A 27230-nucleotide genomic window follows, 5' to 3' on the forward strand; every position below is an offset into this window, starting at 1 on the left:
GGAAGTAGCCACTTGGGCTAAAATAGTCCAAGGCTTCAGTAAGCCATTTCCAGAGGTTCACAATGGAGTCAGCCCGGACTGTGTTTCAGTGCAGTGAACAAGGTCAGAACCAGGTGTGGCTTGCATTTGGACCCCTGGCACCATGGCCTGTTTTAAAGCAGAATCAGCCCTCATGTATTCTGCCAACTTCCCTTCCTTTGCTGCTATTATATCATTTCTCGGTATAGTATGCGTGGGTTCTGAGTTGATACTTGAAAAATTAAGGAAGCAGGGAATAAAAGTGGGCCTGTGACCAAAGTAAATAAAAAGGCCATGGGAGGCCCCCTTTTTTTTTGTACGAGGGAATTTTGTTCCTTTCTCCAAAAGATGTTTAAAAATACCTTTCAAAATAAATATCTCTCTTTTTATATAATCATTTCATTTAATAGGCCTTATTTAGTCTCCATTTAAAAAGCTTTAATTTCTAAAGGCTGCTATTATGGCTTTTTTAGTCCTAATCAGGCCAAACCCCAGCCTTTAGGAGCTTACAGAGATGTGTTATTATGTGAGGCTTTCGTTAAATTCTGAGGGTCCTGTGTGTGGGTGTGTCTGTGACATGCTTCATTTCACAGTGCCTTGCTCAGCAGCTCTCTGCTCTCTGGTTTTCCTGGTTAAGGTCCATCAAATACTTTTTGTTCTCGCCTCACTCATCAGAGGAAAAAGTATTTGGACATGGGGATGTCACCCAGACCCAGACTCTCCCCTGAGCATCTGTCAACATTTAGCTATCTGCAGACATGCTATGGTGGTTTTTCTAAAGCCAGTGAGTCAGGCCGCTGCCTACCTTCATTTCTGGGTATCCTGACGGTGCCTAAAACTTGTAAAATTGACATGGAAATTTAAATGTCTTACAGTTTCTGTGGTTCATGAGGTTTCACACCTTTTTGTTTTTTAAAACTGCTTCATTCTGAATAATTTCCTAGAGTCAGGAACAAGAAGAAACATAACTCTGAGGTAAAAGATGCTATATTGGAATTTTTACACCATCATTAAGGTGCCAGTGCTTGAGGTGATACCGTGTATTTCTTGTCTAAATCCAGTGCAGTAATTGATATCTTAATACTATAGGATATTAGGACCCTCTTTGGGTTGAACCATTTCTCACTCTCCTCCTGCCATATTTATGCAAGGTAAATATTTGTGACCTTTGAAGGGCTGGGGAGAACATGTCCCACGCCTGTCCCACTCAGAGCCACAGCCTGACTGAGCAAGAATATGTGGCAGGTTAGAAGGTTTTGAATTCCTGCCTGTTCTTCTTTAGTTTTGGGGGCTGAAACATGAGGAATATGAATCTTAATTTGCATAGTGGTCTCAAATGTCTTCTGTGACTGTTCCCTTTATTATTATTTGTGTGTGTGTGTGTGTGTGTGTGTGTTCTGTATGGCGGAGTCACATTTCATTCTTTTTCCATGTGAGTATCCCGTTATTGCAGCACCATTTGTTGAATTTTTTGTTTGTTTGTTTTGTTTGTTTGCTTTTTGAGAAGTGCATGGACCAGGAATTGAATGTTCCCTCTATTTTATCCTCATGGCAGGAAGGCTCTGGCCATGAGGAGAAAATAAAGGGAACAAACTGGCAAAGCACACTGCCAGCAACCTCTTTAGAAACTGTGTTCAGAGAGGTGCATTTAAACCTCAAAACTGTTCAAGTCACATCCTGTCTTTGTTCTGAAGTGCTTGTATAGTTATGGGCACTTTGGACGGATGTTTCAAAGTCAGGTCTGGCACCTGCGCCTACCTCAGAATTCCAGGGACAGACCCGGGTCCTTTTCTCGTTGCTGCGCTGTGACTGGCCGCCCAGAGACACACCTGCTCTTGCCCTCTGGCACCTTCTGACTAAATGCAGTGAATTGATATGTCTGAAAAGAAACTGATCCAACCAGGACAGAACTGACAGTTAAATGGATTTTTCTGACAACTTCTTGAGGACATAAAGAGGCAGTTACACCTTCAGCAAAACTTCCTAAAAATTCTCTCTAAAACGCCTCTGCCTTTTTCTCTAATCTCACCTCCCACCTCCACAAGTCCTCCAGCCAAGCCCCTTAGGCTTCTTGCCCTGCTCCTATTCTCTTCAACACCTTGGAAACAAACCTAGACATTAGCTGAACTGAAACTATCTCTTACTCCTCAGTTCTGGTGTTAGAAGCCCTTTGTTTACCTCAAAGTTTTATTCTAAATATTACAAATTAAATCAGACAATTTCATATCTCATTCCAAACCCATCATTCTGATGGGGTGAAGGGGGGAAATTACATTCCAGTTATAGCCACACGTTTGATAGCTTCTCGTTAATTTATCTTCCTTGAAATGTTTCCTAGTGTCTACAGATTATTCTCAGGGTAGAGGCCTGCACAAAGTCCATCCACTTTAAGCCTCACTCTCTGGGGTGACATTATCAAATGTTTTATTTCCTTTGAGGGACATGAATGAAGCTGGTTCTGAGGGAAGGATTGGGTGTCCTTTTCTGCCCTGTATCCGTTTTTTTGCAAACTACCCATGAGACCAGGTCTGTATTTGAAGTTACACTAACAGCTCCTCATCTCTGTATATCTGCTTTTTCCAGTTCCGAACATCTCTGGGGAAGGGAAGAGCATTTGTTCGCTACTCCTTGGTGCACCAGAGGTTGGCAGACACCTTACAGCAGTGCTTCATGAACACCAAAGTGACCAGGTAAATATATGACAGTGTTCAGAAATGAACTGAAGTCTCCTCCTCAACAGGAGGAAAATGAGCCCCAGAAAGGTTAAATGCCTTTCTCCAGCCTCACTGATGCCTGATGCCAACTTGTAATCCAGGTATCCTAATTTATAATGCCAGAATGGAGTGTCCTTGGTGCCCATCTAATGGACAGTTCCCACTGTTACCCTGAAAGGTCTGTGGTTTGCAACCTTTCTGGCCTCTCAGCAGAATCATCACCTGTGGGACTCTGAACACGACTGAGCTTGGAGCCTCACCTGAGACACTGAGTCATCATCTCTTAGAGGTGTCTGGACTCCCTGGAGACTGATGGACAACTAGGATTGGGAGTTGCTGCAGGGCCCAGGTTGTCCATAGTGGTCAGCTTTTGTGTTGCTAGCACTGAAGCCCCAGCAGAGAAGCAGGAAGGAAGGAGAGAGGTAGGGATTGAGTGTGTAAAGCGGAGAAGTTGGTGTCCAATTAGGATCTGCAAATCCAGTACTGATCAGTTGAACCTGTTTGGGTTGCTGAGCTCCCTTTTTTTTTCTTTTCTTTTTTTTTTTTTTTTTTTTTTTTTACCAGCTTTGCCTCCCTTCTCCCCAGGGAGTGTTTTTCTAGTTAATCAAAGGAATCACTTTGGGAAAATCACAAAGGGAAAAAGAGATGGAGGAGCAAAATGTTCTCTTTCATTTTGTCATCTTTAAGATTGATTTTCATAAAGAATATTTCTCATGCATGTGGAGATTTGCTGAATCCATGTGAGTTGAGAAAGTGTGAGCATTTGATTTTTTAAATGTATCTTCCTACGTATATGTATTTCTGTATTGATACATGCATACACACAGTGGCAGATATGTGATATGTATATCACAGGGAATTTTGTTCACGTTTTTTGTTTGTTTTGTTTTGTTTTGGGGTGTATGGGCCAGGAATTGAACCTGGGTCTTACCCCTGGCAGGAGAGAATTCTACCACTGAGCTACCTCTGCATCTTGGATGTTTGATTTTAAGTGTATTTTATTTGAGGTGTTTGGTGAAGACTGTCATAAGCACCTTGACTTCCAGTGTCTCACACTTCATGGATATCAGTAGAACTCATCAGGGTTGTCTTTTTTGACCCTTGTTGCTTTACATGAAATGAAACATCCACAACCTCAAAGTGAAAATAAAGTTTCTCGGTAGATACATGGTCCCTTGGTTCTTAAATTGGTGTCTGATAGAAATCAGCAGTTCGAATTCAGTGGTACTTATTGTGTTCTAGAGAAGGAATAGAAAGTGAGGTTGTCTTTCAAAAAGGAAGTATTATTTCCCCAATGAGATTTAAATTTTATCACATCCTTTTGGAAAAAAGGTAAATGAATAAGCATCTATATCATTGCAGTAATTTCTTTGAAAAAAAGAGCAAGTTTATTTGAGAATTGTGTGCTCCTACAATGAAAATCAAAGTGCCTTGTATCTTTGTGTCTTTAACTTGAGCCTGAATGGGAATTTGATGAGGCAGAGCCACACTTAGAGGAATGATTAAATTTGCTCCATCCTTCTTTTTATTGCTCAGGTGACTGACACAATTTTATGTTTTTCTGCAGTGACTGGTACTATGCAAGAAGCCCCTTTCTGAAGCCAGAGCTGAGCTCTGACATTGTGGGCCAACTCTATGAGCTGACCGAGGTTCAGTTTGACCTGGCATCAAGGGGCTATGACTTGGATGCTGCCTGGCCGACATTTGCCCGGTACTTTGAAAAACTGCTTGGTTTAAAAGACAGGCGAAAGAGATGTTTGAGGTTTTTGAAGATTGCCAGTCTATTCAAGCAGTTTTGCTTGCTAAGTAAATAACATAAAATGTTGTAACTTTTATGCCTGCTAAAGTATAGACTTTGTTGAATCATGACTAATGATAACTCTTGAAGACTCCAACTTTAAACTAGCCTAATTGGCCAGGTGGTATAAGACAGTGGATGTACATATGCAAACCCTGAGGTTTTAAAAAATTTTTAAGGGATTTGGCATGGGAGGGTGAGGAGAACAAGTGGGCTTTTCCCCTTTTGTGTTTTCACAGGTTAATTATTGAGACCTTCTAGGCAGTAGGAGAAGGAGCAAAAGCTTAAGTTCATCCATGTAAGGGTTGCTGGGAAGGTTATTGTACTTTTGTTTCTTTTTTTTTCTCTTTGAGCCCATCAAGCTGATAGTTTACCTTATACCAGTTTGATGCTCACATACCATTAAGTTGAACTCTTACAACCCCCTTACAAGTCCAAGAGAGAGGGAGACTCGGAGAGTGAAGGGACTTGCTCACAGTCATATGGCTGGTGGCCAGCAGGGCCAGGACATCAAACTTGAGTTAAACTCAAGTTTGCATCCTTTGGTTTGTTTTGCTTTCTGTTAATGGGGATTTAAAAATTTTTTAATTTAAAATTTTTTGTTAGTTAGGAAACATTTTCGATGGAGAATAAAGTGCTGACACTAATGATACCCACATACCAACAGCCAGGATTTAATAGTTAATATTTTGCCATATTTACTTCAGAAGTTTTGTAAAAAAAACAATTATTTTGAAATGATTTCAGAATTACAGAAAAGTTGCAAAGATAGTACAGAGTACTGATATATCCTTTATTGTGATTCTCTGCTTGACCATATTTTACCATAATTATTTTGTCATTCTTTTTCTTTATATTTACCTGTTTGTTTATTTCCAAAACCATTTGAGAGTAAATTGCAAATTTGATTCCCTTTTAGTGTGAAGTGCTTCATTGTGTATTTCTTAAAATCAAGGATATCCTCTTTTAAAAAAAATTGAAGATTTTATTTTTAAATAATTTCAAACTTATAGGGGAGTTGTAAAAATAATACAAAACTAATACAGAGAACTCCAACATACCCACTACCCAGATTTACCAACTTTTAATATTTTGCCCCATTTGTTAGAATCATAGTGAGAGAGATGGCTGGATAGGATGGCTGGCTGGTGGCAGTGGCCTTTGAAATGGACAACTGATGCAACGAGGGCCCTGCAAAGGCAGAGGGATGGGGTCCCACCTTGGCTCTCAGAGGGGCCGTGGGTGGAGGCAGGGTAGAAAAGGAGGCAGCTGGGTGGAACAGGTGTCAGAGGGGGCAGATTTGCTAGTGGGAAGATGTGGGCTGCATTTGAGGGAAGGGCGGTGGGACTTCTGCTGCACGCAGGGAGGGGTCGGTGGAGTGTCATTGGTGTGGGAAGACCTGGATTGGGCCTAGTGAGAACAGCTCCTCAAGGGGCAACTGCTGTGGCCACCTCCAGCCCTGTGTGACCCAGCTCCAGGAAGGTGATCCCCCCACCTTGCCTTTTCCCCAAGTGCTCTCAGCGACTACTCTCAGGGGTCAGACAGGGCAGAGACCTGGGTGAGGTTCAGCTCCGTTTGCTTCAGTGAGGTGATCTGATCGGTAGTCCTTGTAGTTATTTTGATGACTAACTTTGATGAGCTCTTCTGATTATACCTGAGCCTTTTACCAGCCAGGTAAGCTGGGCTGGGAACAGATAGACAGTTCTGGGTTATGACTCTGAGTAACTGCTCTGACCACAGAGGCGGCTTGGCCAGTTTCTGTCAGGATTTAGTAGGTGTGGGACCAGTGATGATTTGTACGCATCTGGACACCACAAGCCAAGAATGACATAAGTGGGCAGGCCACAGTGGTTCAGCAGGCAAGAATGCTTTCCGGCTATGCCAGAGGACCCGGGTTCGATTCCCAGTGCCTGCCCATGTAATAAGAAAAAAAAAAAGAAAAAAGAGAATGACACAAGTGGTTTCTTGACCTGCACTGTCCCAGAGAGTAGTCAGCTATTCTGAAGGTTTGCTTTCCTTTACTCTGACCAACTGTTCTGAGGAGTTATATAACTTCACTACAATTATTAACATAAGGAAATTAACATCGACTTAATATTGTTATTTAATTTATAGATTTTTCATATTTTGCCAATGGTCCTGAATATCTTTTATAGAATAAAAAATCATTTGGATCCGGCCGTACCCAAATCCAATACTGGATCACACATTGTAGTTAATTTTCATAGCTTTTTTAGTCTCCTTTATTTGGAATAGTTGTCAGCTTTGTCTTCCATGACATTGACATTTTTAAAGAATACAGGCCAGTTATGCTGTGAAATGTTGCTAAATTTGGGTTTGTCTGGTGTTTCTGAGTTACTAGATTCAGTTTGAGCATTTCCACAGGAACACCTCAGATATGATGTTGTGTTCTCCTCTGTGCATTATATCTGGAGGCCTACACTGTTGATATGTCTCATTACTAGCAAGATTAGCCATGGTCATTTAGTAAAGTGATATTTGCCAGCTTTTTCTACTGTGAAGTTACTGTGTCTCCCTTTGTAATTAGTACATACCTTTGGGGTGGGCAGAATTATATTATCCTGTTTCTCATAAATTTCTCACCTACTAATTTTAGTGTACATTAATAATTGTTGCCTGAGTCAGTTATTAGTTTCATGGTTACCAAAGAGTTGCTTTCTAACTCCAAATTCCCCTTATATTATTTGTTGGCCTTTCCTTCTGTAAAGAATATCTCTCCTTTCCCCCTACTTATTTATTCATTAACTCATTCATTCACATCAATCCATAAAACTCATGGATTCATATTTTATTCAATAGGTTATATTCTGTCATTGTCATTATTTATTTTGAAGATTACTGTCTCATATTTGTCCAGTGGGATCCCCTTCAAACCAGTGTTTTATTTGTTGTTGTTGTTTTTGTCTGATATCTCTTTGCTTAAGAAATAAAAGTATTAATAGAGCCAACTAAAACCCTACCCCACTGCCATCCTTTTCTCCTTCCTCCTTTTCCAGAAGTAATCATAGATTCTCAAAACATTTTTATGTTTTTATTACATGTATATCATAAATATTTCATATATATAAGCAAAATACACATACGTACATATAGTTTTATTTTGTGTAGTTTTTAAAAATGTGCATGCATTGAGTCATGAGATAGCTCTGTTGTTTGCAAATTGCATTTTTCATTCAGTATTGTTTTTGAGATTTTTATTTATGTTTGCGCATGGTGTTCTATAGATTTAGAACAGGAGTCAGCAGACTATGGTCCACATCACAACTTGGTTTTATAACTTTTGTTGAAACATAGCTTCCTTTATTTATTCATTTACATATTGTTTATAGGGCCTTCATGCCTGAAATATTTATTTTCTGGCTCTTTACAAAAAGATTATTGACCCATGATGTCGAATACTCTGCTATATAAACAAACCATGGATTTTATGTTTCTCTGATGATAAGGAGTTATGTTGGTTCTGCTTTTTCCACTATTATGACACTACAGAGAACAACCTCATATAGCTCTTTATGTACATACGTGACTGTCTTCAGGGTTGATACTGAAAAGTGAAATTTCAGGGTTGTAGAAACTAATAAATTTGAAAATGCAATAATTTTGGATTAAGGAGATTTTGATGAAGTAGCAGTGTATTTCATTTGTAGTGTTCCTACTATGAGAGTTATCACACGAGCGTTTGTATCTTTAGACTTGTGCTTGTCCACTAGCACTTTGTGCATTGAGGGAAATGTTCTCTCTGCACTACCCGATATAGTTACAGGAGCTAAAAGCAGGTGTTCTGGCCACGTTATCTATGTGTAACATAAAGCAGTGATCATGAGCCCCTAAGCACAGAGTGACCTTTTATTTATTTATTCATTTATTTTTACTAACTTGACTGCTGCTCTAGCAGACTACTACAGGCACCAAAGCTTCAAGGAAGATTTAAACCAAAAACTGGAAAATATATGTTTATTTAACTCTTTTTGGCAGTGGAATGAAAGCCATTGTGATTAAGTTTTAGTAATGGAGTCCATCAGTCAGAGACCAACTTAAGTGTATTCTTTGGATACACTGAGTTTTGCCATCTTATACTCTGTTGGAGAGGCAGTGCCCCCTATGACCACCTGGTGTCTATTAAGGCCTCCCTTGGTGGGGTGTGGGTATGATTTCTTGCTCTAAATAAAAGTATGTCTATTCTCTGGCCCCACAGAAGGACTCTGGCTGCTGGTTCTCCTGCTTATGTGTGGAGACCCCCTAGCCGAAGCTCCAGCATGAACAGTTTGGTGAGCAACTACCTGCAGGTAATGCCAGAAAGGCTTAGGGTTTCCTCACTGTAGTATCACCCAGGTTATATTCTTGTGCCCAGCAGCTCATAGATGATGTTCTCAGATACCTGTTTTGCAAGCCAGAGGAATATAACTTCTCATTTATATCCACTATTTCCTAGAATCCAGACTTTTACAACCAAATAGAATGTAGTTCCTTTTACAATTAAATTATTTTTAAAGCTTTTAAGATATTTTAAAGGTAACAGTTTAGCACTGTGATTAAAAGCAAGAGTCAAATCCTGACTTTGTCACCTACCAGCTGTATGACCCTGGGTATACTACTTTAATCTTTCAAAGCTTCAGCTCTGTCATCTGTAAAATGGGGATCACAAAATTCATTTTAGCTCATAAGGTGGTTGTGGATGTTGCATGAGGAAGTACACGTATGGTACGTAAGGCTTGGCATAGGGAAGTGCTCAATAAATGCTTTTAAGTAGGGTTAGTGTTGTTCATTTTGTTAGAAATAGGAATGTATCTTTATAGCTGTATATAGTTTTTTGGTAAAAAGCACCAAAATTAGCTACAAAATATAATGATCAATGTCAGAAGAGTAGAAAAGAGACTAATCCTTTACCCTATTTTGTGGTTTACTCATAACATGAATTGTGAGTATAGTGCAGTGGGTTTTAAATATAACTTATTTATCTAAGAATCAACATCCATTATTTTAGTAAAGCTGAAAGAGGCTGGCATTATAAACACGGGTTTTGAATTTCAGTAGAACTCATGTTTATGGTGTCGTGGCTTTGAAATGCACTGTTGACCTCTTCCTTATGGCATATACTTTGAGCAAAGTTCCCAGTCTTTGAATAGCTCATTAGACTAACTTTGGCTCATAGAATTACTGTGTTTTTACTTCTGTACTCTCATTAAACTCTAAAGGTTGACCAATAGCCATGTAGCTTCAGATCAGAGCCACCTTTTTTGTGTATTTTTCCTCCCCAGACTCAGGAGATGGCCTCCACCTTTGACCTGAACAGCCCCTCACACAGTGAGGCACTGGAGGGCTTTGACGAGATGCGGCTGGAGCTGGACCAGTTGGAGGTGCGAGAGAAGCAGTTGCAGGAGCAAATGCAGCAGCTGGACAAAGAGAACCAGGAGCTTAGGGCAACTGTCAACTTACAGAAAGAGCAGCTGCAGATGGAGACGGAGAAGGGACGTGCTGCAGCTGAGGACAACATTCGCCTTACTTGCGTGGTGGATAAGCTCCAGAAGCAGTGGGAAGTCATGCAGTCTACCCAGAGTACCGTGAAGAAGCTACAGAACTGCCTGCATGCCCTGGAGCTAGATGCAGCCGAGAAGGACTACCATTCAGTCCTGCAGCAGCTGGAGTCCGTGCTGCAGCCCCTGATGCAAGAACTTGAGGCTGCACGGGACTCACTGCATGGAACTCACCAGGATTTAGCTACTGTCCCAGCCCAGCTGGCTGTAGCTGAGCAGAAGGCAGATATGGCATTGGGCACAAAAGAGCAGCAAGAGCCCATCTTCAGTGACTCATCCCTGGAGATCCAGGAGTTGTGGGAGAAGCTTCGAACCCTAGAAGGGGAAAGCACCAAGGTCCAAAAACTCAATGGGCAGCAGAGTGCCCAGCTGAAGCAGCTGACCAAGGAGTTACAGCTGAAGGAGGAGGCCCAGGCTGACCTGGAGCGCTTGGTGAAGGAGTTAGCCCCACTCCGGGAAGAGTTGTCTGGGAAGGGGCAGGAGGCAGCCCAGCTCCGACAGCAGCTTCAGGAGTCACTGATCCACTTGAGCTCCTTAGAGAAGGAGCTATTGGAGGTGAGGTTGGAGGAGCAGCGGTGGCAGGAGGAGAAGGAACTGCTAGAACAGGAGATCAGGTCTCTAACAAGGCAGCTGCAGCTCCTGGAATCCCAGCTGTCACAGGTGAGCCAGCATGTGAGTGACCTGGAGGAGGAGAAGCAGCAGCTCATTCAGGACAGAGACCACCTCAGGCAGAAGGTGGGTGTCCTGGAGCAGTTTTCTGGACAGCCAGGCCCAGAGCTGCCTGTGGTGGGCAAGAGAAGTGAGGCACAGACCTGTGAGAAGCTGGAGGAGAAGCAGAAGGGCCTACAGGAGGGACAGATCAGTGATACCAACAAGCAAGGGGGTGACCAGGAGGAGAAGCTCCGACAGGCCAACATAGAGCTGGAGAAGGAGCTGCAGAATGTTGTTGGGCGCAACCATCTTCTCGAGGGTAAGCTGCAGGCCCTACAGGCTGATTATCAGGCCCTGCAGCAGCGGGAGACAGCCATTCAGGGCTCCCTGGCCTCTCTGGAGTCAGAGCAGGCCAATATCCGGCACTTGGGCAACCAGATGGAGGCCAGCCTCCTGGCTGTGAAGAAGGCCAAAGAGACCATGAAGGCCCAGGTGGCAGAGAAGGAGGCTGCCCTGAAGAACAAGGAAGATGAATGCCAGCTACTGCGGGAAGAGGCAGAAAAGTGCCGACAGCTAGTAGAGGTCCAGGAAAAGGAGGTCAAGGCTCTTGAGAGTCAGTGCCACCAGCAGACCCAACTGATTGAGGCCCTCACAGCAGAGAAAGGCCAACAGGGGCTTGGCCCACCCCAAGACGACAGTGCATCCCGTGAGCTGGTGGCCCAGCTGGCCCTGTCTCAGGCACAGCTGGAGGTCCATAAAGGGGAGGCCCAGCGGCTGCAGGCTGAGGTGGTAGACCTCCAGGCCAAGCTCCGGGCATCCCTGGATGACAGAGAGAAGGCGCAGAGCCAACTGGCCGTGGCTGAGGCGGTTCTGGAGGAGCACAGGGCCCTCGTTCAGCAACTGAAGGAGCAGAACGAAGCCCTCAATAGGGCCCATGTCCAGGAATTGCTGCAGTGCTCAGAGCGTGAAGGGGTGCTGCAGGAGAGGGCTGTTAGTGCTCAGCAGAGGAAAGAGGAGCTCCAGGCCCTGCAGAAAGAACTGACCCAGGCAAAACGAGGCTCCGAGAAGGCCCAGCTAGAGCATGCTGAGCTGCAGGAGGAATTGCACAGGGCCAACACAGACACAGCTGAGCTTGGCATCCAGGTCTGCACACTGACTGCTGAGAAGAAGCAGTTGGAAGGGGCACTGGCCTGTGCCACCCAGGAGCTCCAGGATGCCAAAGAAGTGGCCACAAGGGAGCGAGAGGGTCTGGAATACCAAATGGCAGGGCTGCAGCAAGAGAAGGAAAGCTTGCAGGAGAAGCTGAAGGTGGCCAAGGAGGCAGCTGGCTCACTACCTGGCCTACAGGCCCAGCTGGCCCAAGCTGAGCAGCGAGTCCAGAGCCTCCAGGAGGTGGCACACCAGGAGCTCGACACCCTCAAGTTCCAGCTGAGTACCGAGATCATGGACTACCAGAGCAGGCTTAAGGTAATCCTAGCCTCAACCTTCTGGACTCTACCCACCTCCCTGGGGCTCAGTGAATCCATGAGCAGATACATTTAGGCCATGAGAATGTTCTGGGTGGACCCAGGCAGACACCTCGTGGGCCTTTCCTGCTTTCATAGTTCACAGTAACATCTCTCTCCCTGCCAGGAATATGTTAAGCACAGAGTATTGAGAAGTGATGCCTTAGCTCAAATGTTTAAACACAAGGCCATTGCAGACAAGTTGGCTTACACAAAATTTTTTTTTTTAATTAGTAGCCAACATTTAAAAACAGGATATTTTATAAACAATTCAGTTTGGGGCTTCTTTTGAAATCTCAGATCTAAAATTCCTGGGCTTCATTCCCTAATGGCAGTAGGCAGCCCGTGAAGGAAGGATACATCTTCCAGTTTTTCCCTTACACTCATTTGTGTATTTGCCCTGCCCCTTTGAGCATGTGGCTTTTAGACCCCTGCCTCAGGCTCTGGAATCTTCTGCAGAGTGCTGTCCTCTTGGTCCATAGTCAATGAATAACTAATCCCTTCAGTTGCTACCTATTGAAGGGAACTGGTTGGATGAGTTTTTACAAGGTTCTTGGGTTAGAAGAGCCTGTGATAATCAGCAGTTACCATGTGTCTTTTATACTGCAGAATATAAAGCACAGAAGATTAAGAATGAGGACAGGGCAGGACATCCATGTGCATTCACTTCCACTGCTTATCACGTGTCCCAAACTTTTTGACCCTCTACTCTTAGACAACTCTACCTTGCCTCTACAGATGTGCCCTTCTTCCCCATGCCACTCCATGTGGCTTGTAAGCCAATTTGTCCCTTGCAAAATTAAATTCTCAGTTTGGGGTCCAGACTCAGTCTCTTTTTCTCAGGAAGTTTCAAAGGTTTTTGTCACCAGTAAAGCCCAGAGCTTATAGAGGAGCCAGTTTGGGGTGGGGGTGGGGGGGCAGGGAAGAAAGGTAGTTAATGCTTTACCCAGTTGAAGGATAAGACTGAGGGAGTCTAAAAGCAAGGACCCCACTTTCATGGTTGCTTTCTAACCCTCCCCAGACTGCCAGCGAAGAGTCTGAGAGCCTCAGGGGCCAGCTTAAGGAGCTAAGCCAGCAGCTGCAGAACTCCGAGGAGGCTGTGGGGAAGCTGAAGGTCAGTGAAGGGGTTATGGCCCAGGGAGGTACCTTCTGTGAGGCCTGAGCAGTGGCTGGCTTCCTGGGATGCTGGCTTCTGCTTGGTAATATGTGGATCTCCCAGGAAGAGGGATCTGGTTTGGCTTTTCCTGGGCCATTTAGAGAGCTCCCTGGAAGACTTCCAGTTCCCAGGCTGAAGCTGTCAGCAGTTTGCTTTATAGATACCCTGAGTTTATATTAGAAACCCCTATCACTCCCCAAACACCTGGCTGCAGCTGCCAGGTATTGTTTTTATCCCACCCTTATGTCTCATGAAAAGGAAATAAGGTGTCCTTCTTAAAATCCTTTTCTTTAAGTGATTTCTAAGTGAGTGGTTCCAAACTGAGTGGGAGGAGGGGTGACACTGCTATCATGATCTTCAGGGCAGTGACTTTTTCACACAAACTCTGCCCGCTTCCACCACTACCTCCACACCCATCCTGGTGTTTCTGATACATGCTGCCCCCTCCAACCTCCACAACCAGTTGCAATTGATGCTTTAAGAATATACTTTCTAATAGGAATGTGTCATTCTTCATCCCCCGAAAATACCGGGCAGGGGTTCTTGGCCTCTTCTACTTAAGAGCAACCACCTTTCATTTAGAAATGAGTAGGTAGCATACCAGTTACTTTATAGTATCTTGCATGGGCTTCTGGAAGCTGAGTGTCTTCTCCCTGATGCCCTATGCCAGGCCATCCAAGAAGATATGGGAGAGAAGCTGAGATGCACCAGCAACCATCTTTCAGAGTGCCAGGCAGCCATGCGGAAGAAGGACGAGGAGGGGGCTGCTCTGCATGAAAACCTGGAAAGGTTAGTTACACAGTCCATTCCATGCAGCCATTGGTAGAGTCTTCAAGGAAGGATGTGTGTGGCATGCAGTCATTTCAAAAGTCAGCCACTCATATCAGGTTTAATAACTCCTTTTGTGAGATAAGCCACAAACTCAAAAAATGTGTCAGAAACATGCCGCAGAGGACCTGGCAATATGCCAATCACAATCCTACAGACAGTTTTTTATGACGCTAAGGAGCCTATCTCAAGCCAGTTTTTTTTTTTTTATCTTTGGCAGGCATATTTCAGTTTAGTAAGTTAAATGTCACACTTTGGAAAAACTAAAGTGAAATGCAAGCTGAGATATAATAATGGTAATAATAATAGCAAACAAATAATGCTGAAGATGTGCCAGGCACTGTTTCAGATACATTTAACTCTCTTAAAATAAGGAAGGCATTGTATTTATCCCCATCTTATAAATGAGAAACATGAGACCAAGAGGGGTTAAGTAACTTTCCAGGGTCATACAACATGTAAGTGATGATATTAGCACCGGAATCCAGACAGTTTGTCTACAGAGTCTGATTTCTCAACTACCCGAAAAGGATATACAGATAGAGAAAGAAGTGTTTTGTTTTTGTTTTAAAGTATTGATGTGTCTGGGTCTATTTCCTCCCTCCAGAAGTGACTAGATTTTCCCCAGTTTTCTCTGTAACATGAGAGGTCACAGGGGTAGGGGTGAGTTTATCCCAAGTCATCCAAAGAGTGAGTGAGTGGACCAGGGACGAAGAGCAGCCCATCTTCAGGCAGACTCTGATGCTTTGTTCATGGAGAGCAGATCACAGTTACTTCTTTTATCGTGAGTTTTTTAGTCTTAAAATACAGGCCCAACAGCACTGGCCTGTGAGCAGCCTCCCTGAACCTCCTTCTCTTCAGGCTTGGAGACGTGTGGAATTGCTAGCATAGACCCACCTTCTGATGATAGGGCCAAACTAGAGCAACCAGGGCCTGATTAAAACAGATTGAGCAGGAAAAAGAGGATTCTGGGACAGAATTGTATTTGTGCCATCAGCAAAACAGATGTACTACCTTGTCCCAGGGCTTTAACTTTTCTACTCAACCCTCACTGGACCTGACCACTCTTAGCCAGACTGTGTTCATATGGCTGTTTAAACTCAAAGAACCTCCTGAGTTGGTGGTATTAAAAAAGAAGAAAAAATGCTTTAGGAGTGTGATTTAGTTCCCGATTGCTAAAACAATTACCATGTATACAGTTGGCTTAAATAACAGGAATTTATTGACTCATGGTGTTGATGCTAGGAAAAGTATAAAATCAAGGTGGCAGCAAGGTAGTGCTTTCTCCCTGAAGACATTTTGGGGCTCACTGCTGGCAATTCTTCATCCTTGGTTTTTCCTGTCACATGGCAACGTCTTCTCCTTTATCCTCCAACTTCCAGCTGCTCACTGTATCTTCTCTTTCTGTGTTCAATTTCCTTTGCCTATAAGGACTTCAGCCATATTGGATTAAGACTCACTTGCATTTAGTGTGTGCACACCTTAACTAATAACATCTTTAGCAGTCCTGTTTACAAATGGCTTCATACCCACACTAGGACCAGGGGTTGGGACATGAGCGTGTCTTTTGTAGGGAACATGATGCAATCCTCAACACCGTATTTACTTACAAGGTGTCAGAGCAGTTATTTCAGCTGCTCTGAGTTACATGACCCATCTGCCCAGGATTGGATTTTATTCTTTTCTTTTTTTTTTTGGTGCACACGTGAGTTCATTTTGGTGGACAGTATATAAGAAATAACCTCCTGACAACTTTTTACTGGACTTGGAAGGACTGAATTATCTACATGTTAACCTTTCTACAGAACGCTGTATTTAATGGGGCTTTTACAAATGTCTCTCTGAACTGTAAGGTTTATAGTGCATCCTTAGGGATATCTGAGCTGGAAGTGGAGTAGGCAAGGTGGGGAAGACAGCATGGTTCAGCCAGTGCCACTGTCTTAAACTCAAGATACTCCACAGCACCAAAACAGGATTCTTTAGGCATGAGGAGTCCATCAGGCAGAACGTCTCACTGTGCAGACTGAGTGCCCAGTGCTCAGGATGCCATGCTGCACATGTGAGGTACTAGAGACACATGGTAGACAGGTTCCCCTACATGTGGTCAACTATAGGAATCTATGCCTTTGTCCTTTCTAGCCTGATTCCTTTTTCCTCTTGCTCATTCTATCCTCATGCCCAGACTGTGAACCTTACCCACTGGGCTTCTCTCACAACTCTAGTCCCCTGTCCAAGCACCAAGTGGTGCAAAGTTCAACTCACCTGAGATAATCTCAGCAACCTGAGATCAATCTGATCTCCTACAATGCTTCTTGTACTTGGTGAGCTGGCATGGGAAGGTAGGATGGAGGGATTGGGTATGTGAGGGGAGTCTGGAAGTCTCGGAGAGTGTATAACCTGTGTACAGATAGTGCCAAGGGGTGCCCCCACTGTGAAGGGGGAAAAGTTGGTGAGAGCCTCTTCCTTCAGTAGCCCAGGGGGATGAGAGAACTGGGAGTGGTGGATAACCAAGGAAACTCACCACTCCTCCACCAGGACCCAAAAGGAACTTGAAAAAGCCACAACAAAAATCCAAGAGTATTACAACAAACTCTGCCAGGAGGTGACAGCCCGAGAGCAGAATGACCAGAAGATGCTCGCTGACCTAGAGGACCTGAACAGAACCAAGAAGTACCTTGAGGAACGGTTGATAGAGCTGCTCAGGTGAGTGTTGGGACAAACTAGTGGTTGGAAGCTTCCTAACACATTTGATTTTCCTTTGAATAAATGCAACTATTTTTGAAAGGGCACTTTAAGAGAAATGAGGCTTCTGTCTCTTCCACCTTTTTCTGTTATTAAGGGCCCTCACACATGTAGAGGGTCTGCCCAGGCACTTGGCAACATCATAAGGAAACATCTCACTGTTCCCACCTTGTGCTCATCTAGGTTTGTGTTTTCATACTGGTACATGATTAATTATTTTCAAAATCTCCGTGTCCTTAGCCACAAAACTGACAGTATGTATTCTCTAATATGGTCAGGCATTTCTCTGTTCTTTCCTACCCATCTCTGTTTTCTCCTTCCCCTCTATTTTGGTTTGTTAAAGCTGCCAGAATGCAATATACCAGAGATGGAACAGCTTTATAAAGGGAATTTATTATGTTACAACTTTACAGTTGTAAAGCCGTAAAATGTCCAAACCAAGGCATCCAGGAAAAGATACCTAGATTCAAGAAAGGTTGACAGCTGGGAATGCACGTGGCTGCCATCTGCTGTTCTTTGGCTTCTCCTTTCAAACAGCTTCCACAGGGGCATTTTCTTTTTTCATCTCTAAATATCTGGGTCTCATATTGGTTCTATCGGCTCTGTTGCTTCTGTAGCTTTTTCCACAGTGATTCCCTCTTAAAGGACTCCAGTAGGTGGAGTCCTTGAATGGACAAAGATGCAGCTATGTGGAAACCACCTAATCAGGAGGTTCCACCCACAGTTGGGTGGATCACATCTCCACGGAAACACCTTAATCAAAAAGATCCCACCCAACAATATTGAATCAGGATTAAAGAACATGGCTTTTCTGGGGTACACTGCAGTTCTAAACCAGCACACCCTCCATCTCACCTTCCCCAGAATCAGAGGTCCCAAACTCCAGTGCCTACTGGGACCAGACTGTTAATACAAATCTGTGAACGTGGGCTAGGAGGGGACTGTGACAAATGGCAGAACACAGCCATGCTCTGCTCGTGCTGATTGTTGCCACATGGGCATCAGGCCCAGAGTTGCCAGATTATCTCTCAGAAAAAGGTTATAATCTAGATTTTTATGTGAAATCTGATTTTTTAATGTTGACAAATCATTCAAACTTTTTTTTTCTTATGGAAAACTTTAAATATACAAAAACAGGGTACACCTACCGCCCAGCTTCAACATTATTCAATCTCTGGCCAACCTTGTTTCATCTATATTCCCACCTATCTCTTTACCTCCCCAGATTATTTTGAAATGAATCCCAGACATCATATCATTTCATCCACAAATATTTCAGTATCTACCTCTCCAAGACAAAGATTCTCCATTTTAAACAACTACACTATCATTACCACACTTAAAAATTTAAGTATAATTTACTATTTTTAAGTATCTAGTCAGTTTTCAAAATTTTCCAGTTGCCTCATAATAGTTTTCACTGTTCTAATTAGGATCTAAATTAGATCTACACAGTCTTTTGAGTTCCCACACCATCTCTCTAATTTATTTTTCTTCTCTGCAATTTATTTTTGGTTTTTTTTTTTGCTTGGGCAGGCATCAGGAAATGAATCTGGTCTCCATCATGACAGGCCAGAACTCTGCCTGCTGAGCCACCATGAACCACCCTGCAATTTATTTTTTAAAAATCCAGGGCATTGATCTGGTAGGGTTTCCTGAAACCTGGATTTTGCTGCTTGCCTCCACATGGTGTCCTTTAACATATTCTTCCATCCCTATATTTCCTAGAAATTAATAGTTACAACTGGAGTTGTGATTCTTGACTGTACAATAGAATCACATTGGAACTTTTTAAAAAAAGATGTGTGTGTAGACCCCATCCATACCCACTGAATCAGAATTTCTGGGAGTGGGGTCCCAGCATCAAGTGAGCCAGAATTGAGAACCACTTTTCTACGAAAGGCTTACTCAGCCTCAAGATCAAAATTTTGACAAGAACAGCTTATGGGATTGGTTTACAAGGTTGGGTCTTATCTTCAGGAAGCACATATGATTCAGTTAGCCCTTTCTGAGTGTGATGTTAGCAATCATGGATGAGCAATGCTTAGGTTTTTTTTATTCATTAGGGTTGTAAAATGGTGATATTAAAATTATAACTAATTTGGTAAGTTTAAGCACTCTACCCTTGTATTATCAATTTGCAAACTTGGAACTTGGGGCAATTGTTACATCTGGCTCATACATCTTTCTGTGGTGTGATGAAAAGCCCAGGTCTTGAGAGTATTCCCATATTCCCAGGGTACAGGTGCCTGGTCTCCTGGGGAAGAAAGGACAGAAGTGGTAAACCAGCTAGGAGAACAAGACTGGACCAAAGAAGGAGCCTTCCTGCTTTCTGTCAATTTCGAATGTCCTTGAAGAAGCTAGAAAATTTCATGTTCTGGCTTTTTATTTCTGCAGTTGTTTTGGGGTCCCTGGCCAGCAATAGAGCCAGGTTTTCTCAGAACGTAACTTGCTCTTATGTTACATCATAAGTGACTAGGGCACTACTGGAACCACGTTAACCTCGGAATGCTGGCTGAGGTGCTAGCTGGGGAAGAACCAAACCCTCCCATGCCAGAATCCATAAGCCCCCAAAATGACCATTAGCAGCAACAAGGAAGTCTCTGTACACATCATTCCTGGTGCATCGGGTGTATTTGGACACTGTCAGGCCTTTCTGTAAAGCTTCATACTTCCTTCAGTCTGGCTTTGTGGAGTGACCTTACCGTCTCTCAGATTAACATCTGATAAGATTTTTAGGCTGAGAAATCTTTGATATTCTCCAATGGTTAGTTGTTACTTGAACAAATTATAAAAATAGAAAGGGCCTCAAACACATTTAAAATTTGGATATGAGATACATTCATGGTCGTTGGGCTCATGGCATACAGACTCTGTGATGGCACATTATAGTTTAAACCTTCAGTAGAAATGTGTAGTCATTTAGAAGCCTGACTAGTGTGAGGCCTTGTCGATGGTGGCAGCGTTTTGCAGTTGACAGACCCTTTTATGTCCATTGTGTGCCTCCTCTATGCCCTTCTGACTCATCAAACCACATGTGTAATGTCAATTAAGAACCTATGGGTTGGGTGTGCCCTGCCAAGTCTGGACTGTTGCATGGAGGACGAAGGTGATCTAGAGTTGGGTAGAGTTTCCATGGTAAAAGTAACTATGACTTGAAAAGTTTGGAGTCAGTTTTTTTAAATGAATCAGGAATAATTTTGTTTTGTGGAATCCTACCTTCTTTATTTCTAATGTGATTTTATCCCAGGGACAAGGATGCCCTCTGGCAGAAGTCAGATGCCCTGGAATTCCAGCAGAAGCTCAGTGCGGAGGAGCGGTGGCTCGGGGATGCTGAGGCAAGCCATTGCCTTGACTGCAAGCGGGAGTTCAGCTGGATGGTGCGGCGGCACCACTGCAGGTCAGCGGGTGGCTCGTGGGCCCACCCTGACGCTGGCAGGACTCAGAATCAGAGCAAATGGCTCCAAAAACAGAATCCCTGATAGCTGTTTACACCATGGCTCACTGTCTAGGAAATGTGCATTGTGCTTTGGTCTTAAGGGAACCAGATGAGGAGGATATATATTCAGAGTCATGGCAAAGGGTGTATTGAAGAGAGTTTAGTAAAGAGGGATGTGTGGGGCTAAGAGCCAACAAGGAATGTGGAGCCCACAGAGGTCAGAACTCCTTGGCCATTCATCAGCCTGAAGGGACCAGAGGGGAAAAGCATTACTGGGACCCAGTGAGAGCTGGAGTTGGGGCTTCCTTAAAGGGACAGAGGCAATGGCAAAGAGCAAAGACCTGATAGGGCCCAGAGGAGAGAGTAAAAATGGATCTTGACTGGGGCTTTGAGGGTTTGTTGTCTCCTCTTAGAGCCTTAGATCCTGCAACATGGAATGTGTCCCTACACATTTGTGTTAGAGAAGGTGGGCTTAGCCACACACTTTCTTTTTCTGCCTCTCAGGGTATTAGGAAATAAAACTTTGTCCCACAGAACTTCTAAGATAGGTTTATTGGAAACTTATAAAATGGAGCTTAGGCCACACTTCAAAGTGGGGGCAAAACCAGGTCTGGCAAAAGCTGTGTGGCATCCAAAACCCAATGCAGAGATCAGTTCTGGTGCCGAGCAGATCATACAAGACCCATAGTGCATCATCCTCATGGCCCACGTTTGTTTCATTCCTAGGATATGTGGCCGCATTTTCTGCTACTATTGCTGCAACAACTACGTCGTGAGCAGACACAGTGGCAAGAAGGAACGCTGCTGCCGGGCCTGCTTCCAGAAGCTCAGCGAAGGACCTGGCTCCCCTGACAGCACCAGTTCAGGCACCAGCCAGGGAGAGCTCGGCCCCACATTGTCACCAGCCCACACTGGGCACCAGGCCACTGGAGGCCAAGGTCAGGCTTTTGCTGCCCACAGTGTTCCCTAGGTATCCCCGGCCTTCCACCCTGTTGTTAGCTCTAACAATCTTAAGTCAATGTTTTCCAAACTTAGGTATTAAAGAGGTGCTAAAAATATATTACCACCAATTAGAGACTTTCTTTTTGATGTAAATAGGATTAAAAGAGGGCTGAAAAGGAAATAACTTTCTCATGACATGAGTCATTGTTTAATGTCAGGTCTGGGTACCCCTCAATTGAAATACTACCAGTAGAATGCACCCCACATTTTAGAAATGCCTCAGCACTGGTATGTACCCCTCTCTCCCAAGGTAACCAAAGGCCAGGAGTGATATCTCAAACCTTTTGTATCCTTCAGTCCTTCTCTGCAGCTTACCCTATCTCCTAATTGGCCAAGGAGGATGTACTCTCCTGAGGGCCCTCCCAGTTATCCTAGTGAAAGAAGGCAGGGTTTGATTCCTGCTGCTTCTACTATCCCAAGCACAATCTAGCGGACCAGCCCAGGCTACCCTCTCAGGATCTGGGATTTGACTGTAGAGAACGAGGGAGGCAGAGCTGAGGTGCAAGGGCAGGAATGGTCTCATCTCTGCTTAGGTATCACTGCTTCCTGAAGCTGTCCCTGTGGATTCCTCATTGACATGTGCTCAGATCTAGGCCAACCAGCTTTTTAGAAATACTGTTAGTTCCTTTGTTGTTCAACCAAATAACAAACTAATCATCAAGAAGATTGGCAGACCCTATATTTTTATCAGGCAAAAAGAACTGCTTAGGGAAAGAGTGTACTTTGTACTTTTATGTTTATTTGTCATCCACCCATATGCCTTCTTCAAATCTTTTGCTCATTTTTCAATTTTTTAAATTCAATTTAGAGTTCTTTATATATTCTAGATACAGATTCTTTATCAAATATGTGTTTTACAAGTATTGTCTTACAATCTATAGTTTATCTTTTCATTTTCTTTTTTTTCTTTCTTTTTTCTTTGTATTTTCTTTTAAAGAGAAAGGTGTCTTTAAGATGAAGTCCAGTTTATCAAATTTTTCTATTATGGATCAGGTTTTTTTTCTTTTGGTGTCATGTTTATCTTTCCTTTACCCAAGGATTCAAGATTTTCTCTTTTCTCCTAGAAGTTTTATAGTTTTGGGTTATACGGTTAGGTCTGTGATCCATTTTGAGTTAAATTTTTTTAAATGATGCAACATGAGTAGCGATTCATTTTTTTATATGATTATACAGTTGCTACAGAAGCATTGGTTGAAAAGTATTTTCTTTCCATCAAATTGACTTTGTACCTTTAACAAAAATCAGTTGACCTTATACGTGTGGGTCTATATCTGGACTCTCTGTTCCATGTGCTGGTCTTTGCATTCTCTTTCATCAAAAACACACTATGAGGATTACCATTGTTTAGGGTAAGTATTAAAATCAGATAGTTTGAGTCCTCCAACTTTGGTTTTTCCAGTATCTTGGAAATGTTAGTGTTTTCGTTTGCTGATGCTGCTGGAATATAATATACCAGAAATGGGTTGGCTTTTATAGAGGGAATTTATTAAGTTACAAGTTTACAGTTCTAAGACCGTAAGAATATCCAAATTAAGGCATCAGAGAAAGATACCTTGACTCAAGAAAGGCTGAGGCATCCAGAACACCTCTGTCAGATGGAAAGGCATGGTTCTTTGGCTTCTGGTTTCAAACAGCTTCCCCAGGGGCATTTTTTTTTTTTTCCATTTTCAGATGTCTCTGTGTTGGTTCTGAGCTTTTTCTAACAAGGTTCCCTCTTAAAGGACCCAAGCAGGCAGATTAAAACACCTTGAATGGGCATAAATACATCTCCATAGAAACCACCCAATCAGAAGGTCCCAACCCTAAACAATAGGTCTGTCTTCACAAGATTGAATTAGGAAAAAGAATATGGCTTTTCTGAAGTACATAACAGTTTCAAACCAGCACATTCCACACTCTGGACCCCAAAAATATATGTTCTTTCCAAATGCAAAACACATTCATTTCATCACAATATCACAAAAGCCTTAACCATTTTAGTAACAATACAAATGCAATACAAAGTCAGAAGCAGTACAAAATCTCATCAAAGTCAGTTATAAGCATGGTCTATTTTAAGGCAAAATTCTCTTCTGGCTGTGGACCTGAGAAGATTCAGAGCAAGTTATCTGCTACCAACATACAAAGGAGGAACAAAAGTGTTCCCATTTCCATAGGGAGAAATTGGAAGGAACACAGGAGTCACTGGACCCAAACAGTTCCAGAAACCTGTAGGGTAAATTCCGCTAGATTTCCAAGTCAGAGAGTCATTTATCCTCAGGATTTAATAGATTGGCAGTCTCACCCTTTCTAAGGCTTATACAGCAGCCCTGTGCTCTCCAAGGGCTGGGGTAAGGGTTGCATTGGGGGGCATTGGAAAGACCACCTCTCTAAGCATCAGGGCAGCACCTGGACTCTTAGCCATCTCTGGGGCACACACTCAACCCTCTTAGAACAATGGTGTGATTGCCAGTCTTGCTGTAATCCCCAGGCAGTGTGCTCTACCCTCTCTGAGACCCCAGCCAGCAATATTCTTCCACCTGCCCTCTTCCTCCAAGGTAAACTCACCCTTTCCACATACATAGGTGGTCTACTCTCCTGGCCCAAGATTTCTTGACTTCAGACCTTGGCTTCCATGGTTCTGCCTTTGAAGTAATTTTTCCTTCAAATTTCCCTTCTAGTCTAGACTGGCAGTGGTTCCATTTATACAGGTTTCACAAGAAGCTTGTCAGTTTTCCATGCAGTTTATACAGATCACATCCCTGCATGCAGTGCTTCTGCCAAAACTACCATCCATGAACTCACAAAATGCCTTATCTACTGTCCTGGTACTCTACACAGCATTGCTTCTGATGAAGGAACCCACTTCACAGCAAATGAAGTGCGGACTGGGTACCTGCTCATGCAATTCTCTAGTCTTACCAGGTTCCCCATCATGCTGAAGCAGCTGGATTAGTAGAACGGTGGAATGGCCTGTTGCAGACTCAATTATGGCACCAACAGTTGACAGTACTTTGCAGGGCTAGGGCAGTGTTCTCCAGGAGGCTGTATATGCTCTGAATCAGCATCCACTATATGGTGCTGTTTCTCCCATGGCCAGGATTCACAGGTCCAGAATCAAGGGATAGAAATGGGAGTGACACTACTCACTTTCACCCTAGTGATCTACTAGAAAAATTTTTGCTTCCTGTCCCTGCAACCTTGAGCTCTCCTGGTCTACATGTCTTAGTTCCAGAAGGAGGAGTCCTTCCAGCAAGAGACACAACAATGATTCCATTGAACTGGAAGCTAAGACTGCCACCTAGCCACTTTGGGCTTCTCATGCCACTGAATTAACAGGCAAAGAAAGGGATTACTTTACTGACTGGGGTGATTGATCCTGACTACCAAGGGGAGATAGGATGGCAACTACATAGTGGAGCTAAAGAAGAGTTTTCCTGGAATACAGAAGATCCCCTAGGGCGTCTCTTACTACTGCCATGCCCTGTGATTAAAATCAGTGAAAAAGTGTAACATCCCAATCCAGGCAGGATTACCAATGGCCCAGGAACTTGACAAATGATGGTTTGGGTCACCCCACCAGACAAAGAACCACAGCCATCTGAGGTGCTTGCTGAGGGAAAAGGGAACATGAAATGGGTAGTGAAAGAAGGTGGTAATAAATATGAATACAGTCACTTGACCAGTTACAGAAACAAGAACTGTATGGAATAAATATTTCTTCCTTGCTTTGTAATTAGTATGTTTGTACATAAAACAAATATCTTTGTTTTCATCTCTATCTTACTCCTTTTATCATATGACATAAGTTGTATTGTTCGTATTTTAGTATTTATGTTCTAGGATATCAAATTTAAGAGTGAATATTACCCAAGGACTTGCACCCTGTTTTTGGTGAGATTTAGTGCCTTTCCAGTTGTACATAAGACAGTTGAGTATTGTTAGGAAGCAAAAAACAAAACTGTGTCTCTTACTGCTTTCTATTTAGAGGTGAAGTATGGTTTAAGATAATGTATATAGCTGCCAAGTTGACAAGGGATGGACTGTGATGGTTAGGTTCATGTGTCAGCTTGGCCAGGTGATGGTGTTAGTTGCATAGTCAAGCAAGTGCTGGCCTATTTGTTGCTGTGGGGACATCTCATGGACTCAAATCATTAGCATGTTGGTTACATTATGACTGACTACATCTGTAATCCGTTAAGGGAGAGTGTCTTCAGCAATGAGTGATGTAATCTAATCACCCAAGGCTTTTAAGAAGAATTCAGAAGAGAGAATCTCTCTCCACTTCATCCAGCCAGCCTGTCCTGGGGAGTTCATTGAGGACATTCACCAGAGCTGTCAGCTCGTGTCCTGGCCTACAGATTTTGAACTCTTGCATCCTCATGGTTGCATGAGACAATTTATAAATCTCATATTTACAGTTATCTCTTGTTGGTTCTGTTTCCTGAGAATGATGACTAATACATCTAGGTTCTTTGCTTTTCAAAAAAATCTTGGTGAGATCTTGACTGAGGTTGTGTTGAACCTCTAGACAATTTGGGGAAGATTGAAATGTTAACAATATTGCGGCTTCCTATCCGTGAGCATAGTATATATCTCCATTTCTTTTGGTCTTCTTTGATTTCTCTCAGCGGACATTGCTTTCCGTTCCCTCCTTTTTTTCCTTCCTTCCCGTTGCCAGCCTCAGAGTCAGGTTCAGGATTATTCTTGAGTCTCTAGAAAATAAATTAATACCTGATCCCCTTTTCAGCCTATGCTTCAGACCCTCCATTATTCTGCAATTGTTCTTTCTAAAGCATGCTCTGTCCCAGGAGCTATGTTGCAAGGCCAGCTGGGAACCAGCAGCTCACATGAACTGTTCTTTTCACTGAACAGCCCAGGAGTTTTTCCCTTACCCCTGCTCACTGGTGGTGGTGGTACCAGTAGTGATAGAGGGTGGCACTAGGCCAGAGTGCTGAGGACGCCTATTTTGATTTCTTAACATCCGGCCTCCTTGTCTCTTTCTTTCTTTTTTTTTTTTTTTTTGCCTCAGAACTGCCACCACATTTTCCATGAAATATGCAAGAGGGTACTTTTGGGTGGGTGACTGGCACGAGTGCATCCATGCAGAGCCCCTCCTACTGAGTGACTCACAGAGTCCTTGCAAGTTCCTGGTCAGAAGCGTAATGCCTGCTTAACTGGAGCACGGGGAAGTTCTTTCATGTCCACCAGTGGATTGGGGTGAAAATGCAGGTCAGACAGAATTCTGCTTTCAAAGAAGCATGAATAAATACTGCCTGAATCTTATGTAGCAAGAATTTAGTGGCACAGAAGTATGAATTCTGTTTTGTTTGGTTCTTTTCTAATAAGGTTTGGTAAGTTATTTCCCTAAATAAAGAGCTTCAGAGAATACGTAAAAAGTTCAAAACTCTCTAAGCCCCTGACTTTGAGAAGTTTCTCAAGTATTGCTTTCTGTTTCATCTGTAGTTCCCTTCTCTGCTTTTCTGGAATGTCCTATAAGCCATTCCTCTCACCTCTGTCAGAATACATGTCAGTAAAAGGGGCATTTGAAGTGTGTCCTGGTAGATTGCCCTGCTCAGCTACACTCCCACACTCTCCCAAGGATCATTCCCCAGCCAGTGCATAATTGTGCATCTCTCTCTTCTCTCCCTCTGGGGCCCAGGCTCAAACACAGACTACAGACCACCAGATGATGCTGTGTTTGACATTATCACAGATGAGGAGCTGTGCCAGATACAGGAGTCTGGCTCTTCCTTGCCTGAAACGCCCACCGAAACTGATTCTCTTGACCCAAACATGGCTGAACAGTGAGTAGATGTCACCTCCATTTCTGGAGTGTTAAT

At 43.3% G+C, this 27230-nt stretch overlaps 1 protein-coding gene across 3 annotated transcripts in view; it reads left to right on the forward strand.

Annotated features, from left to right (window-relative positions):
- Positions 1-27230, forward strand: part of FYCO1 (FYVE and coiled-coil domain autophagy adaptor 1) — a 90984-nt gene that overhangs the window by 17199 nt on the left and 46555 nt on the right. For all 3 annotated transcript variants that reach the window (XM_077129560.1, XM_077129558.1, XM_077129559.1), the window contains 10 exons: positions 2602-2708; positions 4300-4443; positions 8747-8837; positions 9810-12203; positions 13263-13355; positions 14068-14186; positions 16761-16928; positions 20218-20367; positions 21133-21344; positions 27050-27194. In XM_077129560.1, coding sequence (XP_076985675.1) covers positions 2602-2708; positions 4300-4443; positions 8747-8837; positions 9810-12203; positions 13263-13355; positions 14068-14186; positions 16761-16928; positions 20218-20367; positions 21133-21344; positions 27050-27194 — 3623 coding nt within the window. The remainder of the gene's footprint in view (positions 1-2601; positions 2709-4299; positions 4444-8746; positions 8838-9809; positions 12204-13262; positions 13356-14067; positions 14187-16760; positions 16929-20217; positions 20368-21132; positions 21345-27049; positions 27195-27230) is intronic.

This window comes from Tamandua tetradactyla, chromosome 15 (genome assembly GCF_023851605.1).
Source record: "Tamandua tetradactyla isolate mTamTet1 chromosome 15, mTamTet1.pri, whole genome shotgun sequence".
Lineage (NCBI taxonomy): Eukaryota > Metazoa > Chordata > Mammalia > Pilosa > Myrmecophagidae > Tamandua > Tamandua tetradactyla.